Source organism: Balaenoptera acutorostrata, chromosome 20 (genome assembly GCF_949987535.1).
Source record: "Balaenoptera acutorostrata chromosome 20, mBalAcu1.1, whole genome shotgun sequence".
In the NCBI taxonomy this organism is placed as follows: domain Eukaryota; kingdom Metazoa; phylum Chordata; class Mammalia; order Artiodactyla; family Balaenopteridae; genus Balaenoptera; species Balaenoptera acutorostrata.
Genome location: NC_080083.1, coordinates 17,851,452 through 17,875,132, shown reverse-complemented (window position 1 = coordinate 17,875,132; position 23,681 = coordinate 17,851,452). Strand labels below are relative to the sequence as shown.

General features: G+C 34.9%; 1 protein-coding gene across 6 annotated transcripts in view; it reads right to left on the bottom strand.

Annotated features, from left to right (window-relative positions):
• NF1 (neurofibromin 1) overlaps nucleotides 1–23,681 on the bottom strand; it is a 259,164-nt gene that overhangs the window by 93,570 nt on the left and 141,913 nt on the right. For 5 of the 6 annotated variants that reach the window (XM_057536868.1, XM_057536866.1, XM_057536867.1 and 2 more), the window contains exons 30-36: nucleotides 23,446–23,581; nucleotides 19,496–19,558; nucleotides 14,699–14,857; nucleotides 14,061–14,158; nucleotides 12,651–12,797; nucleotides 10,156–10,302; nucleotides 7,381–7,491 (exon numbers count right to left, since the gene is read on the bottom strand). In XM_057536868.1, coding sequence (XP_057392851.1) covers nucleotides 7,381–7,491; nucleotides 10,156–10,302; nucleotides 12,651–12,797; nucleotides 14,061–14,158; nucleotides 14,699–14,857; nucleotides 19,496–19,558; nucleotides 23,446–23,581 — 861 coding nt within the window. The remainder of the gene's footprint in view (nucleotides 1–7,380; nucleotides 7,492–10,155; nucleotides 10,303–12,650; nucleotides 12,798–14,060; nucleotides 14,159–14,698; nucleotides 14,858–19,495; nucleotides 19,559–23,445; nucleotides 23,582–23,681) is intronic. The other variant, XM_057536870.1, reaches the window with a different exon arrangement.

The following is a 23,681-nucleotide window of genomic DNA, read 5'->3' as shown; positions in this document are numbered from 1 at the left end:
TTTAGAGGAACTTTATTTGAATTCCTTGATTTCTGCCACAGTCCATCTGTTTGCACCAGTTTGGAAAGCACTCAATAGGTTATTTCCAAAGAGCAAATAGCAGATCAAGTTTACAACATGTGACTTACTAATTTTATTTAAACAGCACACAGTGAGTGAGAAATTAGATCCCCCACGGGACACTGGAGAAAGCCTGAAGTTTTAATCTTCAAAGAAAAAACATCAAAAGGTAATATTAATTTGAAATTTTCTCAATTACACATTAGAACCAAATGTAAATTTTAGCATATATTAGACTTCTAAAATTAAAGTTTGCGCTTTAAGTTAAAAAAAAGAATAGTTAACCATGTTCAACATGGGCTAGCTGCTTTATCTCAAATGCGGCAAACCATTAGATTTGAATACATGATTTAAAAAAAATTAGCCTTACTTTAAAAATGGTTTACTAGTAATCTTTTGGTGTATGTCTATACTATGCCTATGTCATAGTCCCCATCTACTAAAGAACACTAGACTAAGACTCAGACTCAAGTTCTAGCTCTGGTCATTTTTAGATATGCATCCTTTTGCCTTTGTCTGAGCCCATCTGTAAAATGGAGGAGTTGATATCGATCTCTTCTGAATGTCCTTTTATCTTAAAAACCATGAAATTTGTTAAACCAAGGTTGGCATTTCCCCAGTGCTGAGATAAGGTTTCCTTCATTCCCCCTGCCCCCTCACCACCGCTTTTAAAAAAGCAAGTTCTTAGATTTGTTTGTGATCCAAGTGTTAGATTAATTTTCCATAATTATTTTGAAACAGGAAAATGATGTTCAAGCTATTACTCAGTCTGCTCCTCCTGTCTGCTGATGACACTTTGCAGTCAACTCCAACACTGATGACCTCAAATTCTATGACTTCTAAGCAGATCAGCCCAAATTCTGAGACAACCCAAATTCCAAGATAACTCCAGAGCTCCAAACATTTCTGGATCCCAAGACAACTTCAAATCCCAAGACAACTTCAAATCCCAAGACAACTAAGAATACAGAAGTGACCCCAAAGACAGCCACAACCACGAACACGAAAAGTGGTAGCACCGCACTGAACGCAATGCACAGCACTCACTTTCTTTTCTACGTAATACTTTTGATGTTTTGTGTACACTCAGGCTGAAGTGGACTTGGACTGTTTGCATTGCTATCTCAGTTCATTGTATCTGCTGAATGACAAGCACACTAGGAAAATCAAATTTATTTCAACTTACTTCTGAGTAAATTATCATATCCTAGTTTAATTTGATTGTTTGCAAATTTTAACCGTGTAAGCTTAATTATTACCTTAATATGATGGTTTCCTTCCTTATAAATGCTAAAAAAGGCAAAATACCACGTTTGCCTTTTAAATGTTTGCAAAACTGAGTTGAAACTCAGGTTTTTACATTAAAGTTATAACAGAAGAAATTATGTTGGCAACGTTTAATCAAAGTATGCTTCTGTGTGTGTGTGTGTTTCTGTGTAAAGGATAGGGGGTTGGGGATGGGGACTGAGGAGTGGCATGTGTTGTTTTTGTATTTATTTTATTTATTTATTTTTAAAATTTTATTTATTTATTTATTTATGGCTGTGTTGGGTCTTCGTTTCTGTGCGAGGGCTTTCTCTAGTTGCGGCAAGTGGGGGCCACTCTTCATCGCAGTGCGCGGGCCTCTCACCACCGCGGCCTCACTTGTTGCGGACCACAGGCTCCAGACGCGCAGGCTCAGTAACTGTGGCTCACGGGCCCAGCTGCTCTGTGGCATGTGGGATCTTTCCAGACCAGGGTTCGAACCCGTGTCCCCTGCATTGGCAGGCAGACTCTCAACCACTGCGCCACCAGGAAAGCCCTATTTTATTTTTTATTAAATAGACAAAAGGATAAACTACAGTGCTCTACAACAGGGGTCCCCAACCCCCAGGCCTGTTAGGAACTGGGCCGCACAGCAGGAGGTGAGTGGTGGGCAAGGCAAGCGAGAGAAGCTTCATCTGCCCCTCCCCATCACCCGCATTACTGCCTGAACCATCGCTCACATTACCACCTGAACCATTCCTTCCCCTCCCCCCGACCCCGCCGGGTCTGTGGGAAAATTGTTCTTCCATGAAACCGGTCCCCGGTGCCAAAAAGGTTGGGGACAGCTGCTGTACAAAACAATACATCTATCTGTGTCACCATATTCCATGAATGTGTAATAGTAATACGTTGTTACAGTAAAAAAGGTTTCAATTCAGCTAACCTTTGGAATGCAGACTGCAGCTGCTCCAATGACAAAATTATCTTAGAGCAAACTTTTGTCTTTTATTGCAAAAGGTCATTTGTAAATCCGATGTCTAGAATTCAGAATTCTTCCCTACAGAAATATGTCCCATAACTACTGGTAAGATTTTCATGCTGGTCTACAAAGACTGATTTAACCTAAAAACCTAGTGTATAATTTTAACAGTGATAATAAACATGTTATCTTTTTAATAACCATGTTATTAATAGTGCAGTCGTTAAGGTTTGAAACCCAGCTCTGATTCTTACTAGTTGTGCCACCATGAATTAAATACCTGACCCAGTGAGACTCCCAAACAAACCAGTAATAAACTGACTATGAATGAATCACTCGGGGTGTCTGTTAGATATACAGGTTAGGCTCTACCCTGAAATTTTGATTTGGCAGCCCAGGTAGGGCCTTGGGATATATACATTTGCTTGTTTTAATTTTCCAGGTCATTCTGATTGATACCTAGATTTCTGAATGACTAACAATTTCTCTAAATTTCAGTTTACACACAAGTCAGTCACTGGTAATAATAATAGCTCAGCAGGTTACTTTAAGGGTTAAATGAAAAAGTATATAATACGCACAGTTTGCCTGATGCAGAGAAAGCACTCAGTAAGTTTTAGCTATTATCATTATTACTACTGACACCCAAAAAGCAATTGCCAGGTATCACAATATTCCTAAGAGGAAAATTCTTCATTGTACTTTCAGGTTTTATATTTTTAATTACTCTGACAAAAATAATATGTGCCCCTGGCAACAAGTCAAACAACAGAGATATATAACAGAAATACTATAATTAATCCTCTACCTGCTCCAATCATACTCCCCTGAGATAAGCAATGTTAACAGTTTAATGTGTGTACTTTCACACACTTCACAGTCTATACATATCATATGCCTATGCACATACATACCCACATTCCTCTGCACCTTGCATGATAAATGTCAGAGCCATCCTTCCGGATCCTTTTAAAGGTGCATTAGAGGACTTCTGTTACCTTCTCCTGCTCAGAATCCATTTTTCCTCATTCTGATATCGGCAATCCAATTTCCCTTTGGGAAACCCTGCTCCCATCCCCCCACCCCTTTTAGTTCACGCAGTTCAAGCTGGCTTCACCACTGAGCTCCAGGGATGGGCACATAATTCGGGCGTAGACAACCAAGAAATTCCATTCCCCTTGCCATAGTGAAAGCCTCAGAAATTGGCAGGTGACTCAAGGCCAATGAGACCAGTACTTTTGCTGTTACTACTGGGAAAGAAGTGTTCTTCCACTGGGTTGTTAAGCTGGGAGAACACAAACCATCACTGGCTATAGTTTAGGAAGAGCTGCCTGGGAATGAAATCAACACAAAGAAACTAGAGTCAAGACACAGAGAAGACAGATGTTCTCCAGATGACACCGTTCAAAGCTCTGCATGTAGTCATGCAAGAAGCCAGTCCATCTCTTGATCTTCTTGGGTACATGTGGCAACTGATATCTTTTCTGGTTTACACAAGTTTAAATTTCATTTCTATCACTTGTAACAAGCAAACTAGACTTAACACATTGCATATTATTCCATAATAGAGATGTATCATTATTTATTCAACAATTTCCTTTTGATACACAGTTTTTTGCCACTATAAACAATGCTGCAACAACTGTCCTTATATTTATGGTACTTTAAATATTACAGGCTAGGAGCAAAAGTGTACGGGAGGGAACAGCAGGAAAAGATTAGAAACTAAATTAGGTCAAAATTATGGAGCACCCAGCATGCCTTACTTTATATGAACCTGGACTTTATATAGGGACTCCATTTAACAAATGGAGAGAGACAAGATTAGATCTGAACTGGAAACTGCCTCCAGAAGCAACGTTCAGATGACGTGGAAGTAGCCTGTCAATGCAGGGGACACGGGTTCAAGCCCTGGCCTGGGAAGATCCCACATGGCACGGAGCAACTAAGCCCGTGTACCACAACTACTGAGCCTGGGCTCTAGAGCCCGCGAGCCACAACTACCGAACCCCGCGTGCCACAACTACTGAAGCCTGTGCACCTAGAGCCCGTGCTCTGCAACGAGAAGCCACTGCAGTGAGAAGCCCGCGCACTGCAATGAAGAGTAGCCCCCGCTTGCTGCAACTAGAGAAAGCCCGTGCGCAGCAACGAAGACCCAATGCAACCATAAATGAATGAATGAATGAATGAATAAATAAATAAATAAATAAATGACCTGGAAGTAGTTATGTGGGGTTTAGGGAGTAGGAGAATAATGCTGCATTAGTACAGGTTAAAGCTAATAAGAGACTCTCACTAATGGCAGTGGGGGGGGGGGGAATGAATTCAAAAGACATTTCCAAAGTACCGAAAAGTAATATTAAACCATTAAGACTCAATTCAAAAAAAATTAAGACACAGGACAGCCCCTGATAAAGGAACAGCACTAGGAGGTTATTCTCAATCACATGACTGCTAGGCTAGGAACACGCACTTGACGTAGGGGCAGCCAGAAATCTAGTGGCCGGCCAGCATACAGCATTAAGGGCTTTGCCAGACAGGTACTTCTAGCGGAACCATGTCCTCCTTCTGGAATCTGAAGTGTGCAATGTTAAGGTAATGAAGGACCGACTAGCTGGGGCTAAAACTGAAGAAATACAGACAGAGGAAAATAATGAGGTAGAGCTGAACGTGAAGCCAAGAGAGAATTAGCGCAAGCCAGTGCCAGGACTGACAGGCATCTAAGTTCTGTCTACATCTGGGCAGGCCCTGCTCTAATTCATGTTTTTCCTGAGGCCTATCTTCTTGAGAAAGTAAGAATGACTTCTTCGTAATAACAGGGCCCTGACTAAAACCGCCTAATTGATGTGCCTAGATCACACAACTAAAATCAGATGTGGTGACTGATACTGAGGAGGGTAAAAGAAAGAAGGAAGAATTTTAAATGATTAGGGTTTCTAGAGTGAGAAGGGATGGTGATGCTACTGAGAAAGAGAATGTGGTGTGAAGAAGAAGTTGATTTGAATATACACTGAATTAAGTTTTGGACATTTCAAGTGCGAAATGTCTGTGGAGTATCTGTAAGGAGACTGGAATCCACAGCTCAAAAGACATAAACTAATACATGGTAGTCTAAGCCACAAAAACAAAGGAATATCAAAAAGTCAAATCTAAGTGTTCTCTGACAAAGTTGGCTGAGTTACTCCCTTCTCCTGCTTTTGTATACAGTGGAGGAACTGGGCCTTTCTCTACTCTGAGCTATTACGTGCTCATCTGTCCTGGACCTGAGGCTTCACACCAGGTGACAATGGAGGCCAGGAGGCACTCTCATAGGTCTAAGTAAGAAACTGAAACATCTTAAAGTCTGAAATTAGCAAAGTCATATCCCAAAACAAAAACAACAAAAAAAGAAAACCTCAAATATGCTCTGTACAGAACTTTATAGGTCACAAAATACTTTATGGGAGAGGTAGGCAGGATAGTTTTTATAAGCATCTCCCCCTCTTTAACATATGAAGAAACAGATTCGTAAAAATTAACTTTTATCTAAGAAGCAGCAGAGCTGGGAATCCTTAGCACTCTCAAAGTCACCATATTGTACAGGTTTCTTGGAAATCCCACTGATTTAATACCACAGAGGGTGTCTGCATCAGGCCCATGCTACTTTCCTTTTGGCCTGCATAGTACAGACCACTGCAGAGAACGAACACAATCTTATACTCTGATCCTGAAGAAAAAACTCAGCTTTGAGGTTTTCCAGAAATCTTTCTGACTTGTAAACTAACAAGAATTTAAAGGGGGGAGGGGGGGGAAGACACATGTCTATCTACCTCTCTTACCAATGTCTCACTTTTAATTACTTCGACAAAATAGGGAAAATCAAAATACACTGGTGGTGTTAAAGATTGGGGATGGAATACAAATATGGTTCATCTCAAATGCAAAAGAAAATTAAAATCATCTTAGGCAATTTAGAAGCAGCATCTGAGATAAAAGGTAGAGAGAAGACTTTCATGGGAAGGTGAAGAGATGTTACTCAGAGTTGTTAAAGAGGAGGGCTAAGGATAAATGCAAGTTTCTATGCCCTCTTGATTCCCTAACAGCCCAGTTCTTAGGACTTCTTGGTGTTAACGTTATCTGAATTATCCAATTAACTGAGTTTCCCACCTCCCACCTTCCTTTTTTCACTCCTCTGCCACTACTTCTCAACCTCCGTTTATTTCCCATACACTGCCAATTTTTTGCCATTCATGACCATTAAGTCTACTAACATAATTCCTCAATTTATGTTAAATTGAGGTAATTCAGAAAGATTAATTCCTAGAGCCTAGTGGAACAGCAGAACTAAGAGTAAACATAGTCCTTGAGATTCCAAAGCCAGTGGTCTCTCTATTATATCACACTGTCCCTAAGGTTCAATTACCATGAGTTTATGTCACACTAAATGGGAAGAAGTAAAACTGACTAACGTCACAGACGAGTTCTCAAAAGGAAGGCAGAATGAGGCAAGAAAGAAAAGACAATGGCAGGGAAAGCAATGCAAGCATTATACCTATTGTGAAGGAGGAGCACTGCCAGAAAGGTTTTCTAGGAACTAGCCTTGACTGAAAGACAGCATGAACAAATACAATCAATTTTTCAGGCTGTCACCCGTGCCATATCTTTATAGAAATTTCCCATAGTGTCTCTGAATTATTTGTTAAATCACCCTGATGTTGTATTACACAGCATATTACTAAAAGTTCTCAGACTCTTAAAGTTTTATTTCCGTTTAAAAAAAAGTTTCTGAGTATCATGTTGTGGATAGTATTTAATCAGAATACACCAGAAAATAAAAAATTGTGATTTTTTTACTCTTGGTAATTAATTCATTGTAACGTGGTATAAAAAAACTGATGTAACAAAGAGAAGCCAATACGAAACAGGTAGTCTGAAAAGCAATTTCTAATGTACTGAGCATCATTTGGGGACAAGACGGCTATTTACCCAGCTACATTCTCCCAGAAAAACTTGTCTTCAATTCTAGTAAAATCAAATGGGAAAAACCAAACTTCCTGTCTCTCTACATTTGATATCATTTTAAAAGCTCTGGTAAGATAAAACATAGTGTTTCTTACCTCCGTGCAACATAATAAAATATAGGATTCCCGGCTTTGGAAGTCCCAGCTTGGTAGAAAATACTTAAAGTTTTCAAAGCTTTGAACTCTTCTTTTTCATGTACTTGATGTCTGAAAGAAAAAAAAGAATAGAGTAACTCATAGGCTTTACATTGTCCACTGAATATCTATAAAAATCCACAACTGCACCAATGATAAAATATACAAAATGACAAAATATTTTAAAAGCTTTCTGAAGGGCAATGTGGTTAACATGTGCCAAAAAATTCAAGGTGTTGTTCTTTGAACCACAAACAGTGGTTCTTAGGAAAATGCTAAGAAAACTACTGGACAGGGATATTAACCATAGAATTGTTTTTAATCATTTTTCTTTCTAGACAGAAATTTTTGAGTTTTTACTTGTTTGTTTTTTAAGAGTTCAGTTTATCAACCTTTTCTTTCCTGGCTTACTGATTCTGAATGAGTGAGAAAGGCCCACATGTTCTTCTTTATGGGAATTTATCCTCACAAATAGCGTTATCTTTTTCCAGATGGTTACTTACTGGTACAGTTGTACCAACACAATTTATTAAAAGTCCATTCTAATCTTCCTGATTCTGAATATCACTTTTATAATTATACTCTTATATATATTTAAATATACTTCCAAAAAAGGCATGGTTTAATTTTTATATATTCTGCTCAATACTCAGTGTGTGTCTTTAACAACCTGAAGATTTATGTCATTCAACAACCCTGGAAAATTCTCATTTGTTGTCTTTCATATATTACCTCTTCACTATTCTCTTTAAGCTCTATTTATTAGACATGCTGGACCTTCTCATTCTATCACTTGTATCTCTTAAACGCTTTCATATTTTCCATTTCTTTATCTCTCTGTACTGACTGTATACTAGGTAATTTGCTCCAAAATTCTCTTCCAGCTATGTATGCATTTATTATTTTTTAAAATATCTTTATTGGAGTATAATTGCTTTACAATGTTGTGTTAGTTTCTCCTGTACAACAAAGTGAATCAGCTATAATATATATATACATATATCCTCATATCCCCCTCCCTCTTGAGCCTCCCTCCCACCCTCCCTATCCCACCCCTCTAGGTCGTCACAAAGCAACGAGCTGATCTCCCTGTGCTACTTTATTTTTAAAATACATTTTCTTTTATCTAGTATTTCTATGTGTCTTGGGGGTGGGAGGAAAGGTTGTATTATCTCAGTTCATCATATTGCTTGTACCAGGTCAGCATTTGTTTAATATTAATGGAAACAACATAGATATCATTTGATAAGGAAAATAGGTGCACACGTGTATAGGTAAATGACTGGGAGGCTATCTGCCCAATGTTAACTGAATTATCTCTAAGGGATGAAATAACTGAAAATTTTTTACTTTCTTTTTTAGATTTCTATGTTTTGAATAACTTAACAATTTTTATTTTTATGGTTGACAATATTATAAAGCTATTTCTATTTTTTTTAAAGAAAAATGAGTCTCAGAGAGCATCAGTGGGAACTTAGAACAAAAATATCACCTAATATTTATTAAACACTTTATATATACACCAGACATTGTTCTAAGTATCTTACACATATTAAATCATTTAGTGTTCAAAAGGACAGAAGGCTGTTTTGTAAGGAAGGTAGGGTCTTAGATAGAAGGACTAATAAAGAGGTTTTCTCTGAAAAATGGAAAAACGGCAAGGACATCCTTAGTAATGTTGAATAAAAAATAGTTTTATATTTTTGGACTGCACAATATTCAACTAGGTAACATGAAAATTTTGTACGGAAAATATTCCTTTAATTACATAGGAATAAACATTTGTTACACAGAAAAATGTAACAGAGCTAAAGATAAAAATTAAGTTTGAAAGGTGACTGTTATACATTCATACATTCTTTTAACAGTATCAAAATATGGGAGTCATGTGTACAAAACTATGGCCTGTATGTAATATGATTAATAACAGGCACTTACAATGCCTGGGACATTATGCGCAAATCGTTAATGTGAATTAACTTCAGAATGTCATATTCTGCTTTTTTCTTTCTGCCTCTGGCACACACCATGAACAAAGCACTTAACCCACACTCACTATGAAACACTAAGTGACTAAGTGTAAAGTAGTATGAAAGGTACTTTATAAAGACTAAAGAATTCAGCAAACTATCTTCACTGTAACATCATAGCGGTGAATGTCTAACAATGAGGATCCAAACTAAATCCATCTAAATGAGATTCAAAACAAATGTCTACAGAAATTTTATAGCAATATTAAAGTATACTATATTTTCTGAGCCTCAATCTAAAAGAAGCTAGTATCATTAACTTTCAGGAGGGTTCTAAAAAATGTTACAGTGTAGTAGAAAGAGTTCAGCACTTAGAACCAAAGGACCTATGAATCAGGTATGGAATCTTAGGCAAATTAATTATTCACTTTGAACTCTGTTTTCGCTAATTATAATATGAAAATAATGTTATCTACCCTCCCTTTTAACTATTAAATGCAAAAACACCTCAAAACAATATGACAAAGTACTATTCAATAAGATGCTATTATTTTTATAAGAAAATCAACTATGAAACACAGCATATTTCAACAATACACAGGGTAAGAGAAAAGTGGGATTCCAAAACATGGCAATGTGGTCATTAAGCACATCCTTCCTAAGAATTCTCTATCAAATATACAAGCATAGCTAACAAGTGGCCTGGTGGTAAACCTTGCATCTCATTGAAAAAGAAAGCAATCATCATTTCAAGGTGGTACTTTACCTAGTCATAAATTCCTCAAACTTTGAACTGGTAAGGTTAAGGCTGGACCAGTGTGTATCTGCCACAGGTTTGTGCTCTGGAGGACCCAGGTATGCAAGAAGTGTTGCCATCTTATCAAAAGGTCGTCTTCCAACAGCTTTGTGATCCCTAGATATAGCAAGAAAAAAGTAGCAGTTCACATTTAGCAGAACACATTTCTTTAGATTGTCACTGGCTGCTTTTCTTTTTACTGTCAGCTGGTGGTTCCTGCTAATTTGTAAACAGCATCCAAAAGAGCTCAGGGGTTTTAAGTTTACACTGAGACGTCTTAGAAATATGACCACTCCCCAAACTACAAAATTCACATAAAAATTCATTTTGTTCTAGTATTAATCCATTACCATTAAATGGGCAATCAGTAAGTAAATATAACATTCTGATCCACTTTTTAGGAAGTGGACATACTGTCCCTGATATCAGATTTCTGCTTAACCAGGGTAAATATGAATTTTCAACAACTATTAAACATTTAAAACTAAAGATAACGATATTATTTCACAAACATCAAACTGGCAAAAAATTATGAAGTCTGCTAATGCCAATTTTGATGAGGATGTGTATAAAGAGGTACTCTCACACAGTGCTGTCAAAGTGTAAATAAGCATGTACACTGTGAAAAGTAATGTGGCAACATCTAGTAAAGTTGAGGTTGTGTATACCCCAGAACTTGGCAATTACACATTAGGTAATACACAAGGAGACAAACATGAAGAATATTTATTACATCACTATTTAAAATAATAAAAAACAGGAAACCCTAAATATCCATCATTTAGGAAGTGCAAAAATAAACTGTGATATAGTCATTCAATGAAATACTAAGTTAAATAAATGATAAATCTCAAATAGAATATTGTGTGAAGAGACTATACTCAGTGTATCATTGCTGTAAAATTTTAAACCACACAAAACTATATTATATGTACCTATGTTATACCTGTAATTTCCTTTTTCTTGTCAGTTACACAAGAGAGAAGTAATACCTTTTTTTCCCCAAGAAATAAAATGTTATAAAGATCTGAAGTAATTACAGCAAAATAAATAATGTTAAAGCTAGGTGGTAGACATGGGTCTCTGTTACATTATGGTCTATACTTCTTTGTATGTTTGCAATGTGTCTTTTTTTAAAAAACCAAATTGAAGAAAAACTCTCTAGTATTAAACTACATGAATATGATTGTAAGTTATATAAGAGTTTGCACTTAAAAAATGCATTTAAAAGAACGTTTGCATTTAACAGTTCCACAGTTTAAGTGTCACACAGATATAGAAAGCATCTTCCTCTTTCTATCTTAGGCACATATTAGTCATACCCATGTCTACTTCAATCCATTAACAACTCTTAAAGGATTAAAATGCTCTCTCTTTTAAACTTCCATTTCCTAATTAGTTGCTAGCCTTAGCTTTATGGTCTTCTATTTTACCCATGAATGAGCAAACCATTTTTATTGCCATTTAAAAGTAATCTAGACTCATTTTACCTATGTAAGAGAACTCATACATAGGAGTTTGGGCCCTTTATAAACATACATAACTAGAAAGGACAGCAAATGATTCAGGCTACAAGAGACTTTAACTAAAAACAGCGAATGAAACAATTCCCAAATTAATAATTTTCAATTATTAAGTATTGTCTATATAAAGCTATTTGCATATACTTAGAGTATCACAAATGGGATTATTATAGGATTGCAATAGAATAGCAATGTTTTAATTATTAAATTCCTAAGAATTAAGCTGCTCTTCAGATTCAGATGCCAATACTCATTTGAACTTCTAGTATATTTAAACTTCTCTATGTCTTGTTGTACATTATGTTTGCAAACCAGAAAAAAACCCAAAAGGCTAATTTGTGAATTCTCAGCTTAATTTTTTTTTTTTTGGCTGTGCCGCACGGCTTGTAGGATTCTTAGTTCCCCCACCAAGGATCAAACCCAGTGAAAGCGCCAAGTCCTAACCACTGGACCACCAGAGGATTAATTCCCTCTTAGCTTAATATTTTTAAAAAAGTCTGTAGCACTGATGTAGGTTGGTTGATCATTTAATATGACTTAACCTGTTGCCTATATACTTTTAAAAAGAGTCTACATTTCTCTTTCCAAATCATAATTCTTATCTAAGAAGATGCAAAGTAAAAAGCATTGTTCATGACCAATAATTTTATTAGTATAAATTTAAACTGGGCCTTCCCTGGTGATCCAGTGGGTAAGACTCCACATGCCCAGTGCAGGGGGCCCGGATTCGATCCCTGGTCAGGGAACTAGACCCCACATGCATGCCACAACTAAGAAGTCCGCATGCCACAAATAAAGATCCCGCATGCCTCAACGAAGATCCCACGTGCTGCAACTAACACCCAGCGCAGCCAAAAAATAAATTATAAATAAATAAATACTAAAAAAAAAAAAAAATTTAAGCTGAGACTTTTCAATATCCCCATGACAGGGAAATTTTACCTGTTGCTGGAAAGATACTGGCCAATTTTCTCTTGATTGTTCCAGAGTAGACGATGTAAAGCAAGCACATTGCCATCACTGATGAAGGAAAGACTATGATTTACTGCATCACTTGTAGGACAATCGGACGCTATATCAAGGAAAAACCTTCAAAAATGCAAAGTTATTAGAATTTCAAAAACCAGACATACTCATATCTATGTTTGAATTAAATCTATGTGAAGTAACTTTGTGAAATTACTGCTATTACAAATATGGAGGTTTTATTCACACATGTGACTATCATTAAACGAAACAAGAAGAGACAAGGAGATAGTTGGTCTTCCATTTCTGATACCTGGCTACAGCTTCAGAGTAGGCTCTGAAGTCAGACAACGAAATTTAAACAGATGAGACTTTGTATAGAAGCCAGTACTTTACAGATAAGGAAACAGAGGCCCAGACAAGACAAAAGACCTCCCCAAAGTTATACAGCCTCTTAGGTCAAAGCCAGGATCAGAACCTTTGTTCTTTTAACTTTCTATGGGTAGTCAATCTGCCAGAATATAAATCCTATGCTGACATTCACTTTCTTTCCAATGTGATTTGCAGTCCAACAGTACACCTTTTAAACTCCAATTAGAGAGAAGTTCGCAGGAACTATAATGAAAAATTGGAAGAGAGTGTTGTACAGGTATAGCTTAGACTGTGAGCCAAAACAATTAGATTCACACTGTATGAAAAGTAGAATTCTTGACGTTAACTTACATTTACAGAGCACTTTGTCATAAGTTATGTCATTTGCTTCTCTAAAATCAACTCACAGGCAAACATAGTGTTATACCTACTTTACAGATAAACCAACAACTCAGAGAGATAAGGAGAAGCAACTAGTTAGTTATGGGAACCTAGCAGAACTCAAGTTTTCTAAAATCATAAAACTTCAACAGTTGTCCAGTTACTCATGAACAAAATCTTATGCATTTGCATCACGTGGTTTAAAGAGTAAATTTTTAGTTTACATACATATCCAAATTAAAGTATCAAAAATATTCTAACGTCAAAAAAACCTGTGATTATACACTATAATGCATCATCTGTACCAGTTTGGTTTAGTTTTTACTGAAAGAAATCTTTTTCCTTCTTCCTCTCCTCCATATTGTGGCAAACTCAAATCCTTTATTTTAGTAGATATGTCAAAAATCCCTCCTGGTTTTTAAATATGGAAATCACTACCAGATTATAAAGAATATCATTTTATTTCATTACTGTCTTTTACAGTGAAATAAAATAAGATTATGTTCTTGACCAAGAGAGAAAAAAGAAAAAAAACCTACACAGGAGCTTCATGTAGATCAAGTACATAGACGTGAGTGAAAGTGAAAATATTTGATCCAAACAGAGCAACTGGCTAAGTAGCAGGCTGCTCACCTTCGTGCTGCGTCAAAGTTGCTTTTCACAAAATCATTAAAAGGCCGCATGTGCTCTTCTTTTGTGAAAAGGACATGATTGGCAATACTCTGAAGTATCTAAACAATAAAATAGGGTTATAAAGGATCTGATTATTTATTTATGAAAGCTACACATTCATATATTCTTTAAAAAATATTAATTTTCTCACTGATACAATTTCTACTGGTAGTTAAAATCAATTATTGCTCATTCAATAAATACTAGGTTTTGTTTCTATGCTTTCCCAAATATGAATATAATTATATAAACACGTATATATTTACATATACAAAATACAAATTAAAATTTTAATGTATTTTTTAATTTAAAAATCATATAGTATACATTTTGGTTTCCATTTCAGAATTTCCATAATGATTACATAGAAAACCATCTTCAGAAGACATTTGCTAAAATATTTTCAAATGATAATAAGGTCCATCGGTATCAGTCTAATGAATTTCTTTGTAATATAAACAAATAAAAATAAAACAAAAGCATATAAGTGAAAACCACAGGGCATTTCAAAAATTAAGAGAAAGTACAGTGAATATGAAAAACTGAAAATTTATGGAAGAGAAATTCTGAATAGTTATATTATCAAAATGATTCTTCACCTTTGACATTAACTTCAAGCCTCTTTCGATTCTAGGTGGTGGCTTTTTATCTAAAATCCCTGCTTCGTATGGTGAGACAATGGCAGGATTGATAAATCTGAGAAACATGGCACTTCCCACTGCACCGATGCTGTTCTGAGGGAAACGCTGGCTAACCACCTAAAAACAAGGAGTTGAGAATTCAGTATATGGTTTGAATTAAAACAAGGAAATGGGAAGAAAGGGCTCGAAAGTCAAACTTTGCACAAAAACGCTGAATAGACCAATCCTTGTGAACAACACACACCTAATTTTTCCTACTCCCAAAACATCAGTAAACAAAAATTTATCCTCAATTCTTGCCCTCTATCATTCAAAAGCACAACAAAGGCATCTAAGAAAAAAAGAGAAGTCTCATAGATGAGTTGTGTAGACGAGATCTGAAAAAAGATCTTAATTTTATCATCACTGTTTATAGTGCAGGTTTGATGAGCAACAAAAGCAGAACAAATTTTCACACAAGGATTATCGTATTTTACTAAGATCACAAGACATGAGAGTGTGGTCAACTCTTGTAAGGCAAAGCTAAATAAGTTTTCAACAGCATACCCCTGAAACATCCAATACCTAATGGTAAATACTTACATTTTGCTGTATACCAGGTACAATTAAATTTCTTGAGCAAAACGCTTGCCATATACAAAACAAAACTTAGTTTTCTTTGATTCCTATCGAGAGAAAAAACTTACTTACAAGTAACATTATTGCCAGTTCTTTTTCTTCATCAGAATGCTTTATAATATAAGGACCTACTTATTATTTAAACCATGGAGGAATGGGAATTCTTGGGGACCTAAAAGAAAAACGGATCCCACCAGCAAAAGAGAGAACCTCTATGTGTACCTCAATTTGTAATTCTGCCAAATAAAAAAAGTTAAAGATACAAGAAATCGTTGCCCACACTGAAAAACAATGTGAGCCCAACATTTTAAATGGATTTATTTTCTCTTTTTCTCTTTATAGAACATTCCACTTTGAAGGTAAATTAGACTGGGAAAGTGTTATGAAGCTGGCTCAGCTCCCATCTTTTCCTAGCGTGTCTTGCTTTAAATTAAAACATGAAAATTATAGTATTCTGAAATTTACATTTGTTACAGATAACACACACATATTTATTTTTAAAGAACACTCATATAACATTTAAATCTCGACAACTATTCATGCTTAGCGTGGCTAACTGCTGCTTAAAGCAGTGTTGCCTAACGGCAAGGCGCAGTACTCCACTCAATATTCTGGGATTCCAAGGATATACCTGCATTTCAAAGGCTATTGGGGGAAAATGAGAAAACAAGATTTATATGCAGAATCTCACATAGCTCTAGTTTTCTTCACAATGCCTCAAAAAAGTAATACTTCTTGTCATGAATTCTCATGGCTGACTGACTCAAGATTAACTCTGGAAAGAATAAGAATCATTTCACTTCATTCTATTTCCTTCAGTGCTTCATGTGGTATACATTTTAAATGTGTTCTTATTCACTGCCTAAAATCTCAAAATAATTTTCAACTATATATGATACGAAGTTAGTAAAAATAAGACTTTAGAGAATGACTTTTTAAGCTGAGAAAATCTTCGTGAGAGGTGATAACAGGGGTGAGTTATAACTAATACATTTTCACCTTCATGTATACTGCATAGCTCAGGAAGCTTTCTTGGTGTTATAGTACTTGGAGTGCTATCGCATGAAGGACAACCTTACACCTCAGTAAAAGGAAACTGGTGAAGGTGGCTAAACACAGCAGTCTTAGAAGAATGGCTTTAAAACCTAAATACTGTTTTAGTTATTTTTAGCTGAAATACAGTTTTGGAAACAGAATTAAGAAGAAAACACAAGTGCTTTTACTACTCTAGTACAGTGTTTAACCTTTCGGGGAGTAGGAACAGAAAAATGAACGTTTACTTTCGCACAGACAAAACTCTTCATAAATTTTAGAATGTTCACAGACCACCATTACTATTGACTGTTTCTTTTAGAACTCACAAATTTTAATCTTAAAAGATAAGAAACACCTCAACAAACCTACAAATTTTTAAAGCCTTTAAGGAGTGAGTTAGCAAGAAGGAACGGGATTAAAAACTGCTTTATATTTATAATTGCAAATAGGTTGTTTTAAAAGAATCGCATGTATTCAGTTTAATCCATTAAAATCCTGAAATGGTTTTTAAAGAAGTAAAAGTTAAGAGTTTGGTTTCCAAAGAACTGGTTAATTATAAAATACTAATCTGCTGGGAAAGTGTCTCAAAAAAATCAATTACTTATATGCACACAGAGAACTCTTTTAAAATGCATTTTTAGAGTAGCTATTTCCTGGCTTTCTCTAGGACAGAAAAGCTCTTAAAGTGTGACACACATTTATACCTGATCTAAACTCAATATTACGCAGTCTCAGAATTTAATGAATATCTGAGTGAATTATTTCCCTAATGGAATACTGTAAAAATTATGAAAGGTACTACACCTTCACTAACTTCCACATCTTCAAAAATAATTCATGTCAAAACTCAAAAGTATCCACACTACAAGAACACATTGTTTCATGTATCATAAAATTATGTATCTCACCAATGACAGTATATTTTTGGAACTAAAACCTGATAAAATAATCAATATCCATAAAAATGCTCAACAACAAATTTTATGAGTTAATTTACTAAAATACTTCTTTTCCTTTCACCACAAATTAACATCAGTGTAATTTTACCTCATAATATACACATACTCAAGTTGTTTTTATTTTTAATCTGCAAAAATCTAATTTGTATCCAAAAGACATTCTGCATAAAAGGTCAAAGTAGGGCCAGTCTGAATGCTGAAACCAATTATCAGTCAAATGTCCCCTTTACTTACCTCCCCGCCCCACCCCCCATAAAAGCTGAACTACAGGTTACAAATAAAGGCAGTCATACACTGTACATCATCAAGAGAATCACAACCCATCTATCCTTAATTACCTGAGTTAGGTTGACAACTTCTCAAAGGAAATCTAATTTACAGTATATGTTTGAGTATGATAAAGAGAATTATCTATAATATGATTACACAGCTATATACCAGAAGCCAGAACCTTCTCTCCATATCTTATACATTACAATCGATGGTACATACACCCCAAAAGAAAGTTAACTTGCTTTTTAGATCATTAGATTCTGTTAAGCCAACAACTCCATAAACCAACATTTTAAATTTATAATAACTATACTGTCTTCATACTTCGGAATGTGTTCTAAAATATCTCAAATTGCCAATTAGATTTCCTTTGTTTCCACAAGGACCTCATATCACTTGTGCTGAGAAATACATTCCAAAACTTAGTGTTACCCAGAAACATTTTTTTTTAAATCTGAAAATAACACTAGTAGAAAAAAACATTTCAAGGAACAATTTTAGACAAAATCTTAATAAATAAAGCAATGTTAGGAAGGCTAAAAAACATGCTCTAGAGAAACAGAGAAAGCCTGAATTTTAATTTATGTGATATACTACACAATGGTATTAGTAAAACACCAAACAAGAGTGTTAGAAATAGTAAATTAATTTCAACAGTGATGGTGTATATTATGTTAAATCCACATATGCTGAGAATTAGAAGGCTGAAGCATTAGAAAGAAATGTTTTTATTAAGATGGCCATCCAATCCAATCCATTTGCTCACAGCTGACCAAATTTACTTAACATACCCAAAAAAGAATCTCTTGAATGGACATAAAAGCATGTCTCTAAATTTTAATTTAGTTCTGAATTTAAAATAGAAATTTATTATATGTAAAGCTCAGACGAGAAATGAAAGATGAAACCAGATGAATACTATACACTAAATTTCACCTTTTAAAGTAAACTACCTACATGACTCCTAAAGGTTTTCTTTACATCTTTCTCTAAATTCATTTGGATTGTATGAACAAAGGTAGTACTGAGCCTGATAAAGATCAGTCATACTGACAGATAATGGCAAATTTAAAATGAATGCACGTTAATATTTTGGACAACTATCACTCACAGGAAGAAAATAACTATGACTATCATAATTTTCTTCCTTTTAAATTAGGGCAAGTGCATAGAAGCAGGTAAGTATATGCATATCATGTTTGCAAATAAGGTGTTTCTCTATAAATATGGACTCACTGTTTTCCTTTATTTCAAAAGTACTATATTCTCAGTCCCAATAGTTTAATAATGATTTTCTCTAAAGTAAAAGTGGTTTTCTTTTACCATTAGAATTTTTATAATCTAAGCACAATTATCTAAATCCTGGCCGAGACTGTCTAGATAAAAATATAAGAAGCAAAAAATAAACCTTAGCTACTTTTAGGTAAGATTTAGAAAGTGACACTTTCCTTCCATGTACTTCTAACAATTAAGAAAAACTTTCATCTCTAGGAAAAGAAATCACTCACATTACCTGCAAACAAGAAGCAAGAATGAAGAGAGTCAGCATTTCCTAAGGCCTTGAAATTAAGTTTCTTTTGCATTCATTTATAATTTAAAAAATAAATAATAAAATTAGACCAGGGATATCCAATGCAACAAATGCCCCCAAAATGCCTTTGGGATAAATCAAACCAAAGGAACACAGAGAATGTTTCAATGTAACTTAATTCCAGGGTTAATTGAAATGAAAGCTATTTTGTGCCAGAATTAGTAGAATGATTTTACAGTGAAGGTCAAATAGGCTGAAGTGAAGATGTTCTTAACAAACAGCAAAAGATTTTTGTTTTGCTTTGAAAGAAACAGCTAAAAAAAAGTTCTCCAAACTTACTGATTTTTTGTTTTCCTTTTTTTCTTTTACTGTAGCTTTATTCAGTAGGGAGTGGCAAGTTGCCTACAGAACAGAGATGAGCACAAACAAGTCACAGCACCAACTACATACAGCAACAAAAACAATGTTGGCTTGTACATAAAATTACATGATCAAAATGTAACACAAAAGGAATCAACAAAAAATTAGGAATCAACTTAATTTTGAGGGATGAATTTTATCTCTGGATTTTAATTTTTATTACATTTTTAAGCCAAAGCACTAAATAAATAGCAAGAAATGTTGAGACAATCATATCTACTATTTCTGGCTATAAATCGCAGAAAAGCTCTCCTCAAGTGAATGTGAGGATATTTAATATTTACATTTCAGTTAAATCCTAGCTTTTGATAAATTTTATATAAAATGTTCATTACAAATAGATCATACTCTAAAAACACTTCTATGCGTCTACATAATTTTTTCTTGATACATATATTTATATATACTTCTCTGTGTATCCTTCAATTGACTTAAAAAGTTCTTTTTTCAATAGCTGGCATTGAATTCCTATCCTACTGATTAAAAAAATAAACATTAAATGGCTAAATATAATAGAAAAATACACTTTAGAGATTCTGAGCTAAAAGTCTCTCTCTCTTTAAGAAAGATTACTCTTACAATTTCACTTATTTTTCTTTGCAGGCTACTTCCTGAAAAACTTCTAATCAGAGGAGGTTAAAAGCTCTGCAACATTTGGGAAAAGAATGTTATCAGCTCAACTAGAAATAAGCATTAATATTAAAGTGAAGAAACTGCAGAGAAAACTACAGAATAAAACTGTAAGCCTGCTTAAAATTTTTCACAGATTTGACCATTTATCAGAATGTCTCCAAAAAAAAACCAAAACACACAAAAAACCCCAAAAAACCCCCAAAACCCACAGAGACATATTGGTTTCATCTCTCAGAGCTCCTCCTAGGCCAAAGAGCTCTGTTAAAATTAAAAGACTCCTGATTGGACTAGACTAGGCACAATAATTATTTTTTAAATATTTTGAAAACAAATTAGAATTCTTTAATCCACCATACATGGCATTTTATTCTAGGAATTCTGTGCATTCAACACCATAACCCATAATAACTTGGCATTAGTTTGATATTTGTTCATCCATCCGTCCATCCATTCATCCAAGTACTTACAGTGCACCTACTTGCTAGATACCATTCTAAGCACTGGAAGAAAGCAATAAAACAAGAAGACACAGTCCTTTTCTCAAGGAGCTTTGATTCAAACTTTAGACTATATACAAAAGCACTAGTAACCCAATTTATCCCAAAAATGCAGTTTTATACACTTTTTATTTTCAATTATGGTATATAACCATCAATTATAGCCTTAAAATTTTTGTGTAAACTACTTCTGTTTGGAGAAGCACATTTGCTAGGAAAAGACGACATTTATTTAGAATCATATTTAGCTCTTTCTCAGAATTCTCTCACCACAACTTAGGAGAATATCCACTCTGGGAATTAGTTTCTCATTATTCCAAAACTATCAGGAGGAAAAGTGGAAATAACTACATGAGAAAATGTCTCAGTTATAAATCTAACATATGTTCACAGTTGACTATTCCTATATAATCTTAACCCAGTCCACTAAGTAAGGAGGCATATAAAATGAAAGACCTGGTTAAACCATGATTTTAAAAGGGCTTAACAGTCAAAAATACTAACTCAAGTAAAAAGACCTAAAGCTCAGAGAAATTTATTAGCTAGCAATATACTCAGCTTTCAAATTTTCCCCAGTAGGTCCCAAAGCAGGAGACATATTTACTAGAGGGAAAAAAACAATCGACTACTATCCCTCCCAGCAGAACATAAAAGTACAAATGGACCATTATGTTATTGCCAAAGTCAAAAGGGCAAGGAAAAGCCAGAAGAGGGAAGATGAATAAAAATAAAAGAGCAAACTAAGGGAAAAACTACATTTGGAAGGAGACTCAATGAAAGAATATCTTGAGATCAAAGTTTATTTTTTTTTCATTTTTAATTAGTAAATGTAAAATTTCCTGTTATCAGTCACTTATTAAAAAACAAACTCTTATTTATAAATAACATAGCATATATTTCCTCTATAGTATTGTACATTCCAACAATAAGTTTATCCAATACGTCCCCAAAATGCACTAGCATTTAAATAATATTATTAAAGGGAATAATTGTATGTGAAATTTTAATACAATAATTCAGGTCTGTTGTAATATGGGATATTGTATTATGGAATGTTTTAAAAAGCACAACACACAGTGGTTAATAAGCCACCAATTATCAACTAGCTTTATTTTCTGCATTATTTTCACTACCTCCCTCCCTTCCTAACTATGAAAGCTGGCAAGAATCTTGTTTACTTGGGTGGGAGGAATGGGGTTATTTATTCCTTCATTAAATATTTTCTAAGTACTTACTAATAAGTGCCAAGCACTTAGTTCCTTTTTCCTTATCAAATGGGACTCCAAGTTTGCTGATGATACAAAAATTGTTTTCTTTCAGGGAGACAACCACATGAAGAATTTCTACTAAAATCTACTAGACCATATATGTAACCAGGTAGTACCCAAAGCCACTGCCACTTGAGAAATTCATTTGCTCTCTGAAAACAGTTACTATTAGGCCAACCAAGAAGTTGGTCCAGACTATTTTTAATATGTGCTCACCATTTCTTATCTGCCTAGTTTTATAAACAGAAGAAGGACTGAATTGGATTTAAAGAGAAACCTGAATAATGCCCAAACTTAAGCTATTACTTACTGTACTAGATTTCATATTATAACTAAACCACCCTCTGGCCTCAGATTTAACTAGATGAAAAAATTATGTGGGGCTCTCCTAAGCTTCCTTGAGCTATTTTGAAAAGGCAGGAAAAGTCATGATAAATTAAATTAAGAGAGTTTTAATGCTAAGTATGCTTCATCATCTACAAACATGATGAAACATTTTTTTATAGATACAGCAGATACATCTTTATAAATAGCAATGGGGGAAAAATTCACACAGAGCAGCCTGAAACAGCTTTTTTAAATGACAATTTCACTGATCTTGCTAACGTCTCTAAGCAACCGAAGCCCTGTGCTAAAAAACAAATGGTTGGGGATAACTCTGCAAAGAAAAAGACACAAAAGGCATGGGTTTTGATAAATGCATAAATTTTTTCCCCTATACCTGCCCCTGTCCCAAACTCCAGACCCACTAATGTTTCTTCCAGAATCACAGTTTTAACAGGCTTATGTGGATTTGCACTAATCTCCCTTGGAGTGATTAAATCATTTCTGAAACTGCATATGCTGATCAAAAACACAGTGGAAGCCATAAAAGAACACAGATGCAATTTCCTTAGCAAGGAGGGGATGACTGTGGACATCTGAACTCAGAAGCATTACTTGCAGTTCTAGTGTTGGAAAGTCTAATAATTTGACGTGAATGATGATGCAATATATTTTATAAGTAGCATTCTACATAAAATAAACATCAGCCTGTCCTGGCAAAACCTGACACAAACACAAGAGAGCTTAATGAAAAAATCAAAATTATGGATCAAGCATTTCACAACACAAAAAGCAAGGAGTAGACCAGCCTCATATGTGAAAGACCCTATGAGTAATTTAGGTACAAGATAAAAACAACAACAAAAATTCCATAATATATCTCATTTCAATCACATCTATTATACCCAGTAGATCTGGTGCATTTTAAGCTTGTTCTCAACGCAAGGAAAATTTATTATTTTTAAAGTACCCCCTTAAACTACTTCATATTTTTAAAGCCAATTTAAACAATTCTTAATGCATTATTCATCCAAATTGATTCAGTATTATCAACCACCCACTATTAGCAGCTAAATCCCTCTTTGGTAAAGCATTCTTTGAAATTTAGCTGTGGATTAATAATGGTAATCTCTAACCTTAAGCATACCTGGTACAAACAGTGGCACACACTTCGTAGCTGAGGGGGAAATTCGGAGGAGGAACTGATGATGGCATGGAAGAACTTTTCGGTCATCTGAAGGAGGTTCCGCTGGTTTTCCTCAAGGCTCTCTGACTGTTCTAACCTATCGAGAGGAAAAAGAAAAAAAGCAAAACCAATTAAAAACAAACAAACAAACAAACAGACATACTCCTTAAAAGAGACTCCTTAAGAGACATTCAGCC